The sequence below is a fragment of the Micropterus dolomieu genome, linkage group LG18, assembly GCF_021292245.1.
Source record: "Micropterus dolomieu isolate WLL.071019.BEF.003 ecotype Adirondacks linkage group LG18, ASM2129224v1, whole genome shotgun sequence".
Lineage (NCBI taxonomy): Eukaryota > Metazoa > Chordata > Actinopteri > Centrarchiformes > Centrarchidae > Micropterus > Micropterus dolomieu.
The window spans coordinates 26275547-26293097 of NC_060167.1; the positions used below are offsets into that span (position 1 = coordinate 26275547).

The 17551-nt window shown below is 40.6% G+C and overlaps 1 protein-coding gene across 4 annotated transcripts in view; it reads right to left on the reverse strand.

The window, feature by feature from the left end:
• The window catches only part of LOC123987320 (histone deacetylase 7-like), a 47202-nt gene extending 33416 nt beyond the window's left edge, over window positions 1-13786 (reverse strand). For 2 of the 4 annotated variants that reach the window (XM_046076086.1, XM_046076085.1), the window contains exon 1: window positions 13638-13786. In XM_046076086.1, coding sequence (XP_045932042.1) covers window positions 13638-13656 — 19 coding nt within the window. In that variant the 5' untranslated portion in view covers window positions 13657-13786. Of the gene's footprint in view, window positions 1-5925; window positions 6353-13637 lie in introns of those variants that run through there. The other 2 variants (XM_046076089.1, XM_046076088.1) reach the window with 2 other exon arrangements.
• Window positions 13787-17551: the final 3765 nt, after the last annotated feature.

The following is a 17551-nucleotide window of genomic DNA, read 5'->3' on the forward strand; positions in this document are numbered from 1 at the left end:
ATACATGCACTTTACACGCTTCTTGCCCTGCACAGTTCTCCTGAGACACTGGAATCCTACCTTGCCAGGTAACTCGAGGAGCACATGTCAGACAAAACTTGATCTCAGAGAGACACTGAAATATTTCAACCTGCCCTGCTTTCGGCTGCCTGCATTACAGTATGTCACTGCTACATTGCTCTGCAATTGAAAGGGTTTGTTTTAAATGCTTCAGAGGCCTTTTTACTGTAATTTCTATAAAGTGAAAGGTGCAACAGGAAGAACCCGTTACAGCGGAACAGTATGTATTACCAGAAGAATGTTTGTGTGTTTTCAAAGGAAATCAGACAATCACTGGAGCAGCGGGACGGTGGTGGTAGGGACTCAAATACTGCATACACTCTCTCTCTCTTTCTCACACACACACACACACACACACACACACACACACACACACACACAATATTACCAAAGAAGTCAGCTCCCCTGAGAGAAAGGAAATGATCAGGAAGTCAGTCTTACTTCTCATCTAAACAGAAAAGAAACACCTGCGGTATATTTTTACATTGAAAATACAGCAAAGGCCATGCTGCAATAACCATACGTATGTGAATTCTACATCAGTGTGACACTAAAGGTCCTCCCAGAGACACGCTGTCTACATTGACTGGCTTGAATTTACGACTTGTTCTGTATCTTTCTTCAAGTTTAAAAGAAAAGCCACTCTACTTAACACAAATGTGTTTGGCTGAGTTTCTTGTACTGACACTGAAGCTTTGACTTTAGGCCGTTAACAGCATGACTCATTACATGACTGGACACAAGAGAAGATTGGTCACCGCATAATGCATTCAAAGAGCCAACTAAGGTTACTTCCACCCTGACCCTGAAAGGTTTCAAACACTGCTGATTACTTACTACCTATCACCTTAACAAAGAGTTACATTACCAGAGACACAGCGTATGCACTTGTTTCAACATCACATTACAAAAAAGTACTTAAACGGTATTTTTAGCCAACATTGTTTTCCATGGTCTGCTTTTCATCAACAGGGCTCTAAAAAAATGCCAGATACATATTTTAAAACTAAAAAGAAACGCTATTTAAATGATAAAATCTGGAACGTTTAAAAAAGAATAAGGACAACTGCATGTAGATAAGATCTGTGTGCCTGCTTCTGTGTCTCTCATTTCAGCGCCGTGGTGCTAAAAATAGGCAGGAGACAAACTTCTGGTTTCTGTAATAGCATATTTGTTTCACAACCATCATCCTCTTTCTGTGTGCTTTCTGCAGCAACAACAGAAGCACTGACACACACACACCTGCACACATGCATAGGCTTTGCTCGTGCATGCACGCGCACACACACACACACACACACACACACACACACACACACACACACACACACACACACACACACAAACACACACACACACGCACACACACAGAAGCACGCTCACAGAGAAACAGTGACTTCCTGTTTCTAAAGTTAGTCTGCACCATAACATCCTCCTAGTTCATTTAGGCAAGAAGAAGCTGCTATTTTGGTTGAATGGCTTCACTGGCTCATTTCTTTAGCCTAAGAGTTACAGATGTCCTCCAGCAGTATTTATATCCACACTGTGGCCCTAAAATGTTCTTTGTTTATTGTTGGGCTGGTGTGAACTCTGCAGTGGTACTGGACAGAGTTAAGTTTGGAGGTCACACATCAAGTTAAATGCTAGTTACTATTTTGTATACATAAACACTGCCAGCAGAGCTTGAGGTTTATGCCTGGTTAGGTGAACAACAAAGTAGAAAAGAGTTCAGGGACAAAATTTCAGGTCAAATATAAATATATTTCTAGTAAGATATCAACCATACCAACTTGTGCTGTGTGTAAAATCTTTGTGTATTAACGGACCCACTCACACATACAAAACCAACTTTGTGACAGCTTCAGCAGCCCCCCAAATCCCCCCCCAGCCCACCACCTATCCCTCCGTCCTGTTCGCTGTCCCTCCCCCATCCTCACGTTTGGAGGAATCCACAGCTGCTGGGGACATTCTGTCCCTCTGCTTCCGAGCAGCTGGAGTATCAATCTCCTCATGTGTGCGTCCGTATGCGCGCATGCTTGTATGTGTCCATCCTATACACGCCAAGATATTAATAGCTTGCAGTTGTTTCTTTTGAGTGTACACAGCAGGTCTTTGTGTTTGCATAAGTAGGATCTGCTTGTGCAACAGTTGATGGTGCATGTACACGCGTATCAGTGCATCAGTGTGGTCGTGTGTTGGTGCCAGTGTATTAATAGTGCCCATTTGTTTCTTTTAGAGAAACACTGGGGCTCTTTGTGTGACTTTCAGTGTAACCATGCCAGTTTATTTTTAGTGTCACCTGTCAGTAAACACTTGTGTTACTGCGTGTAATCATGCAAGTGCACACATGTTTGATGACATTGAGTTTGTGCGTTGCTGTTTCTCGACATATTAATAGCATCATGCCACTTGTTTTTATGAGTATGCAGCTTGTAAGTGTATTAATAGCATTCCCAATTGCCAACACTTGCTTCAGTATGTGTATGGCGTGTGTGTGAGTGGCTGTCAATAACTTCAGCCGCACGTATATCAGCTGCAAATGGATGTGGATAGAGAGAGAGTTTACAACAGCCGCATTGAGCCGACCGTGACGATATTGGCTAAATCTCAACATGTGAACAGAAATAGGCCGCAATTTCAAGTTTACAAAATGAATTAATGAATCCACAAAATCATACTACACATCCTTGTCAGAAATGTTTGTCAGGCCAAAGACTTAGTGGCCGATGTGTCACTATCAGATGTTTTTCGTTTGTTGCAATAAACTCTGTGAGGCACACAGCACAGCTCATTTCCTTTCCCTCCCCGAGGCTTATGAAGTAACAACTCATTATGCCACGACATAAGCCATACATTCCTACACTCAGGACAATAGCACAAGCTAATATCGGATTCCTTCATGGTCTAGTTATTTCTTTCTCTCATAGTCACCAGTGCTGTTTTGTACTAAACTCTCTTCAGCCCAAAGTTCAAAATTATAAAACTGCTCTTGATGTTGTGTCCCTGAGGCAGCACGGGAAAAACGATGGGGGGTCACCAGCTCACTGTGGAGTTGTGAGTGTCACAAGCTAGAATGCTCTTTAGTGTGATTCTCCAGCTTGATTTCTCACAAGCAAAACAGACTGACAATTGTTGAAATGGCTTCATTTTTTCTCTCCAGCGGGTTCCAAGGGGTCGTCTTTTTTGGAGGGGGAAAACTGAGCTAAATTTGGCCCAGGCTGCTGTCATAAGGTTGGCATGAGACCGAAACCCTTGCCCGAGGACACCCACAATGTGTTACTGCTAAAAGAATGCAGTCATGATCTATCAGGTGCTGCCAGTGTCGGCACAGTACATTAGCACTAATACACACCATCATTCAGGCGCACCACACACAAATTACCCACCTTAACATTGCCCTCAATTATGCAAATTAAGACATGAGCCACCATTTGACCTGATGGGAACACCAGCTGACTTCCTTTACGTACTTCAAAAGGAACAGTGACTGATCATCTAATTATCGACTGATTCAGGTTAGTGGTCTGTGCACCTCATCTCCACCTACAAACATCCACCCCTGCTCTGTGATCGTGCTAATACCAGATGTTACCTGGGCCTTTACACATGCACACGCACACACACAGAAATACTGACATATATATTTGTTTTTTTTACATGTAAAATTTGACGCCGGCAAGAATGATTTGACTGAGAAGACAAGTTCTCATGCCCAGTTCCTACTGTAAGTCGTCCATGTGTCTGCACTACTATGTATCACTCTCTATTATTGCACGTTAGGTTATGTAAACAGAAGGCCTTCTTTGTTTCAAATACACCCTGCAGTTTGTGAGAATAAGGTTACTGTCTTCTGGTCCTACAATCCTGTTTTTACTGCTGGTTTTGATAAAGTTACTGTGCGTTTGAACTTTGTTGATTTCCCTAACACTCTCCATCTTCTGCCCTGTGTCCCTCTCACACACACACACACACACAAACACACTTGCATGATACACAAGCAGAGCGATGGTCCTGTTGCTGTGTTTTTGAGGAGCAGAGTGTATCACTAGTCAGCTGAGTTGATCTTAAATCAGGAACAGGAAATGTGATCTGGGGCTCTGGCCAGTACAGAACACTGTCCCTATTGTCAGTGCATTGCTGTGGCTCACATTGGGAAAACACTGGGGACTTTTAAAGGTTATCTGTCCTGGGAAAAGGCTGATATTCACTTTCACAACTAGCCTGCAGCACAAAGGTATACACATAATGGATACCTGATGATGGCCTGATCATTAAATATGACTTTGTCTTTGTTGTGCTTCTTACTGTAAATTTAAAGGCAATCTATAGTCAATATAGGGGTCAGTAAAAAAGCGAATCAAACATGCTTCTCTATCAGTGTTTAGTCAACTGAAACGATTAGTTGTTTAATCAATTAACTGAGAGATAAAAAATAAATTTGGAACTACTTTGGACATTCATTATTTGTCATTTTTTAAGCAATAAAATCAAACATTTTTGGACAAAATAAGAAATTTGAAGTCCCATTTCACCAAGATCTCAACATTTAACAGATGAATGTTTTACTAAGAACATTTTGATAATTCACTTTGATAAGTCACTTGAACCTTCAGCCATATGAGACCTGTTCTATGACAAAACCAAACCCAGAGGCTAAAACAACCTGTGAAGTAAAGGGGGCCGTGTGATCAAAAGTTTGAGTAAGATGACACTGATCATGTAGCATAAAGGGCTGGTCATTATGATCAAAGCCTTTATTTGTGCAGATATGCTTTTGTAAACACACAAACCATCAACCACCAACAACCATGCACGCACACAGCTGGACATTTACCCATTCAAAGCAATAATGACCACTGCTGGTTATCTGAGATGATGAGAGGAAAAAATGAGGGAGTGAGGGAGAGATCTAAAAGGCAACAGAAAGGGGGTAGAGGGGTGTAGGTGGTGTCGATTCCTCTGGCACGGCCCACATGAAACTAATGTAACTGTATCCCCACAACAGCACTAAGGCTATGACCTCATCCCGTCCAGAGAGGGAACCTGGACACATGAGAACATTATTCCACGCATGGCTGCCGTGTGTGTGTGTGTTTTCATTTTCTAGGGAACGAAGGGGCTTGGGTGGGATCTAACAATCTTTACGACTTCTGTCATAATACAGCACACACACACTCAAACACAGCTGCCCACCCCACGGTCCATCAAACAACCAAACATTTGTTGCCTAGTAGTGAATGAGTCAAACTTTTCAGTGACGTTATGTAGGAAATTCTACACTAGCACTCACAATGAGACCTTAATGCCATAATGACACAATTATTTGTCCTATTTATCACCTTAAAATAGTCATGTTACCTGTCAGATTAGGATACTTACCAGAGCACCTTGAGTTACAGGTAGTCAATCAGGTAGGTAATAAGGTATTTACTAACTAATACTGCAGCATCCGGCTCAGGTTCATGTCTTCATTAGGATCAAGAGTACACTGTCTCTAATTCTGGAAATTATTATGGCCATTTCTTTAATTAATTACTACATTTTTCTTTAAATGAAAGGGGAAAACATCTAACTGCCAATGTAAATCTCAGCCAGGTGAGCTTTCACACCTGTCGAGTTTGGACGCAAGCCAGAAGGATAATATGGATTTAACCGGGTTTATGGTGGGCGGATTCACATTTTTTCCACAAAACAAGTTAATAAACGACACTATTTCCGCTCAAGTACCCCAAGTAGCCTATTCCAGTATGAGCTCTGGTACACAAGAAAGCCGTAAAATAACAGTCAAGATCATTTTTGAAAAAGGTTACAGTATATATTAAGTACCTCACAGTGCCCGTTAGCAATTTAATAAACTTCGCCTACCTTTAGGGGTGAAGATCAAACGCGGCGCATTTCCAGTTTCACGAGGGGCTGACAGCCAGTTGTAAGGTAGCTGTACCAATTCAGAAAGAATAAAAGACGCATACGACCTTAGTCCAACTGTCTTTCCTGATCATATTAGGTGTTGTCTGACTGATCTGGTCGTCGTTGTGTCAGTTAGCTGGCTGCTCTTTTGTACTAAAATCAGAAACGCTGGCTCCACCCGTCAGCACGCGCGGCTGTCAAAGCTGTAGCCTAAGTTGTAACTTCACATACAGAAAGCAAGGCTCAGCGCCTCAAAATGTTTCGGCAACTTAATTAGCTTACGTAAGAGAAAGACTGTCCGCCGTCACCGAAATCTGCTCTTCACTTATCTGCCTCCCCAACGAGTCTGTCTGTCGGTGGTGAAACTGCTGATAAAACCTGCTGCGAGTCTCACTTCCATCCGTGTGCGCGCTGCTGGTGTGAGGGCTCCATCTGCTGAACTCCGCCGGGTAAGGATGCCCTGTGTCTGTGTGTGTGTGTGTGTGTGTGTGTGTGTGTGTGTGTGTGTGTGGGGCCTATTGTTGCGTACCTATCCAACAGTGGAGCTCGACTCCCTTCCCCCAAACAGTGGACCCAGCGAGCCAACAGGTCAACTTTTGGAGGTACCCTCTGATGAATGTATTTGAATTATAGCCAAAGAGGGGACCTGCAGGTGTGAGTGTTAAAAGCCATATTCAGCACTGCCCCTGCAGGCGGGTGCAGGGACTTTGTAAACAATGCATCGTTTTTTTCACACTCCTCCATAGTGTGAATGGCTTGCAGGCCTAGACACATTTCTAACAGGCTACATACTGAAGGAACCGGTCTCCTGAAACATGCTCTGATATTATTTTTGTGTAACAAAATGCTAAAGCTCAGCTTTAGGGGATGTCCTAACTAATTTCAAGCGTGACACACTGTATTAAAATGAAGGACTAAATAGGCATAAAAATTGATTTTAAAAGAAAAAGGAAATGAATTGGCCCGCAGCAAGATCATTTCTTTTCATTTAAATTAATCACTCAAAACAGACTTTTACTAGACCTTTAAAATGATTCAGTCTCTAAAGGAGCATAGGGTTTCAATCCATTTTAAAATGTATTTGTATCCTTGGGTATGCAATGTGTTTGTTGAGGCACGTAGCAGGGGGAAAAAGGTCCACACTCTCCTTGTCCCCAGTTTGCTGGTACATAATGTTCCCTAGCATGGAGCGATATTCACACTCCAGCTTGAATTATTAAAAAAGAAATAAGCAAAATGAAAAATCCTTATGAGGAAATGTATTATTCTAGTTTTGCTGTCATTACAATTAAGTATTCAAGAACAGAACAAGTTATAGCCTCTAACAGAATAATCCTTTACTCACATGTACATTTATTTGACCATCAAATTTGATCTTCTTTGTGCAGGATCGTGCTGAAGAGCCCTCACAACTTGTAAGAGCATGTAAAAAGTCTTTTACACTGTAAGCCGTAGCTTTATTCAATTCTTGATATTCTGCTAACTGAACATGAAGCTTGTTTTGTGCCAGTGTGTTTATTCTGTACTTCTTTATCTTCCTTGTTCCTTTTCCCACCTGATTTTATTTTATTTTATTATTTTATTTTGGAATCTGACCACCTTGTGAAGCCACCTCTGTGGACAATAAAGTTTTAAAATTATCTGGAATGCACACACACACACACACACACACACACACACACACACACACACACAACAACAACAACAAATTGACCCTTAATTTACACAGTGATGCCCATTCTCACATGTCCTCTCCCAAACTGAACTCTCACTGTTTCTCACAGTTTCCTCATTCAGCTTGTGGCGAATCCAGCCTCTGCCAAAAAAAAGTACATCATTGGATTTATGAAGTTAAGCCAATCAGGGACAAACCAACTAGTAAAAGACGATGAGTCAATAAGTTTGCTGTTGTTCAGTTAAATTGTGTACCTAAGGGGGAAATTATGGCATTAAAAACTTGCTATCAACAACACTAAAGTCTAATTTCAACAACAGTAAGTCTTTTCCCATGTGCTCTTGGCAGGGCTTTAACAGTCCATCCCCCAGTCACGGGGTTGACTGTGGCCTGAATAATTTGAGATACGTGCAAGCAATTTGAATTTCATAGCAGATCTTCCATTTTGAACAGCACTTGCTTGAGACAGAGCTTCTTCTCTTGGCAGATTTAGCTAGTGCTTGGTAACTACTTTAGTTACATTTCCAAAGAAAGGAGCTCTTCTGTTTGAAAATCTGATTCTTTGTATGTATTCACTGTTTTATTATGGGCTTTACAAATAATGTCACGACCCATTATCTACAGGTCATTATCTATATCATCATGTCAAAATAGGTCAACTTTGACGTTTTGGCACAACTTGTTCAAATTATATACAATCTAAAATGATACATGTAGAGCTGATAGCTGAAAGTACGTGCCAATTTTGAGAAGTACTCAAAAGTTACTCAAGAACAGCAGTTAGAGCACTTGTAAACGCTGTACTTTGATGTTAGGGATATATTTGTCACCATGCACATTTTATTATGCAAGGTAAAGTGCCTGATAGCTGATTATGAAATGGTATACGGCCTTGACTACATTTTGATTCACAGTAATTCATTCAGAAATATTAACTTTAAAATTGTAAGCTGTCGTGAAAAACAGATATTGATTTTGCATAAAATTTGAACCCATTTTTTTAAAAGATTTAATTAACAAAAGAACACAACAGAGATTCAGTCTACAGGGCATATGCGTATAGGCCTTTGCAAAGATGAGAATAAAAAATACAAACGATCCAGTGGTATACTAAAATTTTAAACTATCTAATACAGTAAGGCTACATAGTGGTCACTCAGTTTTTTATTAACTGGACTGATCAAGTTGGCACAAACATTTGTGTTTCTGTTAACGTGTCATCATCAGATGTCAATAGAGCTCTCCCTTCTTATCTTTCCCCCTCACACTATTTCTACACCGCCTCTGCCCTCATAAGGGCAGTGCCACTGCTGGGTAGCACTCGAGTGTTTGGATCTGTGTAATCAGTAAAACATCCCCATTTTACACTACAATAAGAGCACGAGCAAGATGCTGTGGAAGAGTCAACCTCAAAATCTTGTCATGCGACATCCATGTAGATGCAATTTCATACTGAATCCCCAAGAGGATTTTAAAAACAGAACAGTGAGGACGGGAAAAGACCCATATAGCACACATGGGTAGGACTCAAAGGTGGAGTTTTGTGGCCAGTAGGGCTCACTCGTCTTCCAGTCACAGGAAGCCAGTAGGAATGAGAGGAATGCAGTCAGGCAATACGGTGATGGAGGGAGAAGCAGACGCAGTGCAGATTGCCAAAATGACTGAACGAAAAGGAGGGAGTCAGGAAAAAGATAGGGAGAGTGAGAAAGTGATTAGAGAGTGCAAAAGGCAGGGCTACAAATGATTAAGATGCACAACCAGGCAAAAGCCAACACTGGGATGCCTCCAGGGCAGCGGTGTAGACACACTCACATACCAAAACAAACGCCCAGCGGTGGCTTTTGTAGTTGCATGTGGTGCGAGTGTGTAATTGCTCTCTCTCTGATATTGAAAGTTGATGTGGATCATGTGCATAACATTGGAGGAGTCACAGACGGAAATGCCAGTGTACATTATTGTGACCCATGGAATTTGTGAGTTATCAGTCAAACAGATTTCCTGGTAATGGGTGGAGGCTGGGGGGGCTGCAAACAAGAATTGTATGTTTTGTACTATACAGGGGGTCATCCTACCTTGCAGACACACACGTATGCACTCGTTCAGAGAACTGACACACACAACACAGGCATACATGCAGCCTACTTTCCACCCATTTTACTCTTTCTTTCTCTCTTTCTTTCAGTTTGACTTTTTAACTGTCTTCTAATTACTGTGTCAGTTGTTCTTTTTCAAATGTTTTAGCTTTCTTTAGCTCACTATTTTAGTTTTACTGCAGCTTTACTGTTTTGGTTGAGTCTCTCTTTTGGTTGCTCTCATCAGCCCTGTTTCCAGCAGCAGCATACAGGTTTTGTTTGTTTTTTTGCCAGAAAGTTCTGATAAACCCACTTTTCACTACCTGTCCAGCACCAAACAGCAGACATACAAACCTAGCGACTAGCTGGTGAACATAATGGAGCATTTAGCAGCTAAAGAGCCAGATCCCTCACTAGTGGGTGGAGACCAAAACATATTTGTCAGTGTTGTGTTTACAGCTTGTTCCACTGCCCAAAAATGGCCAAAAAATAAGTTCATGCTGCTTTGAACCACCAGTTAATGTGGAATGCAAAAAAAGAGAAATTCAACTAAACTAAGAATCTACAGATTGTTGCTTTCTTGTAAGCATAAAAGAAAAAAGTTCCATTGCATTATGTAAAATAGTGGTTGTGGAAATGCGTCATCTTTTTTGTTTTCACACACTTTGTATAATAAAGTACTTTGCACATGTTCAGGTTGGCCCCCGCTAAGCACGAGCTAGCAGCTGTGTGGTGACTTTGAACCGAGAAGGCGCTGGAGGCTGCTCGCAGCGGTGGGTAGCCTCTAAAGCCTTTCCATTCCCAACAGCAAAGCAAAGTCAACCCACAGAGGGGATAGATAGCAGTCAGTGCTCGTCTAGTTTCTCTGGAAACTGTCTGTGATGCTGGAAAGTGTTGCTTTACGACGCCCTCACACTCCTGTGTGCGCACGTGTTGGAAAAGGTCAAAGCACAAGAGTTCAGAACCGTGTGTACCCCTTTGAAAAGTTTGTGACATGCCTTTTAAAGCACTATACATGTCAAACTGAACAAACCAGCGTGATGGAGATTTCGCTGGAGCTGCTGTAAACTTCATGCTCATTTAGAAAAAAATCTTATGATGCCTGTTGTTGATTAGACTATAGACGCATTAAGAACTTTTATTGGGTTAACGTCCAATAACCAAATATAATGAGAGAAAAACAAAACATTTTCAACTATCCTTGTGCCATTTAACTCATTGCCTGGATGGTATGTAACAGAGAGTAAAGTGGGAAATGCAACCAGTTATCATTAACTTTCTATTTCCTGGTAAGTGGTTTCAATCTGCTGTATGCTGTAATTTCTGAAACTATCTAGTGAAACTGCTTCCTCCATGACAAAATCTTTCTGACAGTGTTTCCCTGTACAATTAAACTTTCCCATGGTAGATGCATTAAAATGAGGTCGGATTCTTGCAGTAAAAATACCTTTCCACAAGGTGGAGGTACATCAATTAATATGTGTTTGTTATCTAAACACAAACAACAACTCTTTCAGGTGTAAGACTTCCATGAAGGGAACTTACTGTTGCTCACTCATTATTAGTATCATGCACATCAACCACTGATCTCGAGCTCCTTCTTCATCCCTAAAGTGCTCACTTGACCCCACTCAACAGCCTCCAATGTGATGAAACACCCACTTAAGACCAGTGAGGACTTAATGAGAGGTGATCTGTTTTGGATCGCCATACTTTTGGCCTACCATAAAGCCAAATTACTGCACTGTCCGTCAGCAGTTTTGAAAATGTGATGGAACAATTACAAATCCAGCTCACTTTGGTAATTGAAAACATTAAGTTGTGGACAGACACTTTTTCATGCAATTTAAGTCAAGTTTCTAAAGACAAATAATGATTTCTTTAAGCTCTATCTTATATATACACTTACAAACGTGTCATGAGACAGACGAAGTGTCACATCTTTGAAACTAAATCCCACAACATTGTTACCAATCCATCTGTGCTTTTCTCTGACACCCACTCAGCTTGATTTAGACACCCGTGACGCGACTCCCTCACAGAGACGTGGTCTGATTCAGTGACCCTGAGAGAGGGAGAGTTACGTATGTGCTAGAGGGCCACTTCCAGCCGACTGTGGCCTCTTAACCTGCCGCCCCTCGACCTTTACAAACCAAACAAACCCACAGTTTGATGATTTATCACAGTGGCAGAAATATACACCGTCAAGCTCATCAAGTCATCTATACAGTTTGGCTGCTAGCCACCTTGCACAGGACATTTCTTTGTTCTCCCTCATAAAATTAAACACGGCTTTAAGTTTTTTTAATATGTTCTCACTTTTCATTATCAATTAATCAAATGTTTTGATTAATCAATGAATCATTTGGTCTATAAAATGTCTTGAAAAATGCCTATCACAAGTTCCTATAAGTCCCCAAGAAGAACAAATGTTGTCTGACAAATTGTCCAAAATCCAAGGATATTAGTTTACTAAAATTCATGGGGATCAATTAATCAATTATCGAAACTATTGCCCATTCTTTTTCTGTCATTCAGCTAATCTAAAATCTAACTAAATAATTTCAGCTCTTATTCTTACTATAAATACGTAAACCATACAGCATGAAACAAGGTGCATTTAGCTAATAACCTAATTTTAATGGCTTTAGAGTCTAATTTTGTATGTGAATGGATTTGAATTAAAAGCATTAATTTGACCATCAGGTAATCTGAGGTACAGTTGAGTGATCGTGCTGAAACGTTGACTTCCTAGAATTTCTAATAACAAGAATATAGGTTTAGACAGGGTGGCATCTATCCAAGGTGAGCCTGTATTCTTTAAGCTCTGGCTTGCTAGAGTTTTTATCAGTATTAAACTCCCTATAACATTTGTGTTCATCACCTCAAAGGCCAAATGAACAATGAATGTCATGAGTGTCATTATACCCCCATTATTTTCAGAGCACAGAGGCGTTACAGTCTGATTTATAGCCCAACAAACCACGTAGACAAGTCTCTAAAAATGGAGCAGCACGGGAGGGTAAAAATAGAGCGAAAGTTTAGTGTTTTGGGCGAGAGAGCAAGCAAAGGCTGAGGCCAGCATTTCATCTTATGCAGCAAGATTTATGTAGAGTGCACAAAAACAAGGAAGGAGGGGGGTGGAAAACTAAACCTGCTATACAGCAGACTCTACTAACTTTTTAACCTATTTTCTAATCATTTCTGCTCTAATAATGCTGTTTTAAGCATGTGGCTGTAATAATGTGATGAACAGGGCTGGTCGAGATTTCTATGTGTCCATTGGCATGCATGTACAAGCAAGTTTTGACAACTCAAGCACGTTAAAATTTTTTCATTTTTTTGTTCCTTAGCATGAAGTGTCCTTTCTTGAAAGTACAGTTATTCAGCACAGAGGACAGCCAGTGTTGTGGCAGCAACTTCATTAACTCGCACTGTGTCCACCATCCCTCTTTCCAGCCCTATTTTTGAACAAATGCTCGCTCTCATCTCTGTCTCTCTTAGCTCGTCTCCCTCAGCTTTGCAGTGAGGGACTGTTGCACTCTGATACTTTTCGTGGACAGACTAGCTAGCTCTCCAGGGTGGGTGGGTCTGTTTCCAATTTTCTCCCCTTCCCCATCTTGAGGAACAACACTTCCAAAACCAAACAAATAAAAAAAACCCCACTTTTGCTCACCACAATGTCTTGCACATTTTACATGTCTGCATGATGGTGAAGCATTTGCAGTGATATCAGTATACTGGGTAGCTGCTGCACTGAAACTAGAGCAAATCCAAGCTTCTCACAGCTAAAGCCAACCAAAGCTGTAGTAAGAGTGAAGATGAACCAAAGCAACAACTGGATCGAGAATCTTCAGTTCACTCAGTGAACTCTTATAACACAGATAGATATATATTATGTGCAAACGTGCAACATCACCTACCAGTTTTGGGTGCTGACATCCAGTGAGAGGTCTCTCCGTGCTCCCACAGCAGCCCAGTCAATCACAAAGGCAGCAGTCGGACAGGCCGGGAGGGAAGATAGATCCTGCTTTGACAGGGGAGTGGTGCTGCAACGCTGGCGCCCGGCTGTGCACTGACAGAGGGAGTCACAGTCAACTGCTTGACACAATGGGCTCCCTCTGACTTTTCTGTCTTGCAAGTCTTCTCGTGTGAGCTTAACTCTCTCTCTCTCTCTCCCTCTCTCTCACATAATCACTCCCCCTAATTCTTTTTTTTCAGAGAAGACACAGTTGCTCTGCCCTATCAGCCCCCTGTAACCTTTTGTCAGTACTGCCTCTGCACCAGAAGCTCCGGGGATGGAGGCAGCGAGGAAAGGGGGCGGTGGAGGGGGGTATAGAGGTTGTGTGTGTGTGTGTGTGTTTGGGAGAAAGAGAGAGCGCCAGATTGTGTAGTCGCTTGTGTCTGACAGACAATAGCAGGAAGTGTTGCTTTAGGATGCGCAAAGTACACAGGACTTAAATAAGAAAGCTGCTTTGAGAATTACAAGTGAAGACATATTACAGCGGCATTACACTGTGCTTGTTAAAGTGAGACCAATATCACTGTAAACAAAAATCTAAAAAGCAAATTTGTTGTTCGTGTTGATAGTTTCTTCTTTTAAATGTAATTAATAACCTTTATGAGTTTAATTTAGATGCTGATTTACAAGTTTAATTGTTAGTTGTTTCAGCAAGGATTAAGAGTGACAATCCACACAAACTATTTAGAAGTTACCTATTTTCCTGTACTGTTCCTGTGTGTAAACTTCTGTCCTAAAATATCCCAACTGTCAAATTCAAATACATGACATGCAGCGTGTATAACTTTTATTTTTTCACCAGTTATGTGAAGGCAGCAGTTGACTCGTGGTGCTTATCAAAGGCAGATAACTATAGCATGAGCTCTGTTTTTTAAACTCCATGACCCAGTCAAGTTCTAAACCTCTGTTCAAACACACCAATTGAGCATTCAGTGTGATTACTTACATAAAGCGATATATATTTCACCCCGGCAATTACATTTCAGCCTGAGTGAAATTAACAAGGGAGAAAACCGTCAGGATGTTGGTGATTTAACAGTGTAATATACTTTTAACCTAATAGTTTGTTTCTTCGTGATCTTATCTCTGCGAACATACTGATAGCCTTAAACATTCTTGGCCAGCATGTTAATGTGAGAAACTGCATCAATAGCAAACACAGGTTAGAACTTCCTGATTTAAATGTACGGATTTTCTACAGTCATTCTGGTAAACGTACATTTCCCCGGAAATACGGGCGGAAAAAAATAACTGCGTGTGGTTTTCTCACAGATTTGTCACCACTGAGTTCTGTGAGCCGGAGATTCATTCATATAAAACTACAACATCAGAGAGCTCAAGAAGGCTCAGCCTGTGTTTAGCACGTTTGGATGAAACATAACAATAAGTCATGGGATGAGGATGGAGCACATGCTCAACAAATGTTTAGTTTGGCCATAAAATTCATATCTGATTTAGTCCAGCAGTGGATACATGAGCTTTTACAACTTATTTAGAGGACACATGGCTTTATCTAAGCTACTGTAAAGCCTTTTTGAAAACATAATCCCGTGATTACATGATGATAAACTGATAATATTGTGCAATTATACTGCTTGCTCAACATCCTAATCTTATTATATTATTTTAAAGATTCTCAAAAGTAGGGCTGCTACTAACTGCTGATTATCGTTTGAATTAATCAGTTATTTTATTTTGACTAGAAAATCAGCCTTGTGCGACATTATCGTTGGTAGTAACATGATCGCACAGTTAGTATAAAACCTTTGACTTTAACTATTCCCCCTGCATGCGAAAAGGCACCAAAAAAATGTAACTCTGTGACATTCTTTCCACTTCTTCTTTAAGATGTTAAGATCTCTGAATGTACAATTCCCCCAGTGTTCAATATCATTATCATGTTTTATTCTGCCCTTATTGAATTAAGACATCTTTCATCTGATCTACCACAAACCTTTCAGCAGACGTAACAAGTCAGTAGCAGACAGATGACTGCAGCTATGCCACCACACATTATTTCTGTTAAGTTTAATTAACCTAAGTTAATTTTAGGGAGAGCGAGCTTCATGATTTTCTCTGTCTGTGGAAGAGAAATGAAACTAAAAAGGTCGACAACCCTCCTGACCTCAACTGCTGTGTGGTCTGGCTCCTTCCACTACTGCGCTAGCAGCTATGGATTAGCTTTCTGGTTCAAATGTAACTTCATCCTTTGGGAAAATATACTGACCAAAGGAAACTCGTGTTTGGGTGTTATGACCCTTTGTCCTCATGGCAAGTGAGAGGGATTCTGAGGTTGGCTTGCCCTGGTCTTGGTTTCTCCTCAAACAAACTTTCCGAAGAGAGGAGGGGTGGGATGTGCAAATTTTGCAGAGTACATACGAAAGCAAAAAAGCAACAAATTGATGGTTGCTATTATTTTATTTTTGTAAAAGAAATTCTCATCCTACCATCCTCATTAGAATAATACCAAAGGATGTCTTGAATTTAGGGAAATGCCATTGTCTGTGTATCAACACTTTCAATTTAATTACCAGATAGTCGACTTCCTAGAATATTCATTTAGCCACTATTAGACCATGTGGCTTTTAACATGCATAAAAGAAACAATCTGCATTTGATGAACTCACTTTTTAAGAAATTTTAACACAAATTCCTCATAATCTAGTGAAATCAATGGGAGTTGGGCATTCAGAAGGCCGTGGTTAAGTTGATACAAATAGTTAAACTGTTCCATTTGGAGCACAGAGAGGGAAAGGAGACACCAAAAAAAGGACGTTAACTCTGATAAGAAGCAGGTTAGGAGTCCTTGAGGAATACAATAGGATCTGCATCATCTGGAAACATGAGGTGCACACAGGCCGTTAAAAGATCAGAGGGAGGAGGAGCAGTAGGAAAGGGGGAGCCTTTATCTGCCAGAGCAGTTGAGGAAAATACTGGAAATATCTTATCAGCATGTGAGTGACCATCTTTTTTCCCATTATGCATTTCAACTTATCTACTTTATGATTAACCCCATGGCATTTGCAAGAACATTTCTGCTATGTGGACAATGTTTCGAAACTTCTTTTTGTTGCTTCAGCTTCAGAGTTGCCTCCAAAAAATTACCCTTACATTAACCTTAGTTCTGCGTACCATTTGAAATGTTTCGCTAGTAGTGCCGAGTTTTGGGGGCCTTGTAGAAATATAAACGTGCTTTTCTGCACAGCCATTTTTTAAGTCTTAAAAATCTTACATGTTGTCTTAACGTAAGGACGTGTGCCAGAACGTTGCCTACAGAATATAAACTTGGCTATTTTTTTATTTAAACCTGCAACTATCAATCAAACGAATACACTAAAGAATAATGACTGATGATATTTTATTTTTCTGCTATTTTCAACAAATCTCATGAAAAGACCAAAATCAGCAATGCTATAATCCTTCTCTCAATACTTTCCTGCTGCCCCGTCTGTAGCTCTCAGTGCCAAGCCCATTTCTTCTTACATTGACTTACATTTTAAAAAATAGGTCACAAATATAAACTTTCCGTTAAAAAAAGAAGCAGTGTTTCCTTAAACACCGGGGTACTGTCGTTTTTTGACAAACCATACTCAAACAGTTATAAATAGTACATTTGTTGGGGACTATTTTCAACAATAGATGGTGTGACGGATTTACTTAAAATTAACTATGATTGTCCATATTCATCGTTGCCTTGTGTTTTTAATTGTTTATGGGCAACAGTGGAGGTCTGTGACTAAGTGGATGTTATATTAGGACTCCGCTACACAAAGAATACTCGTTAGTTGGATCAGTTCATTGTTGTTGGTTCTGATC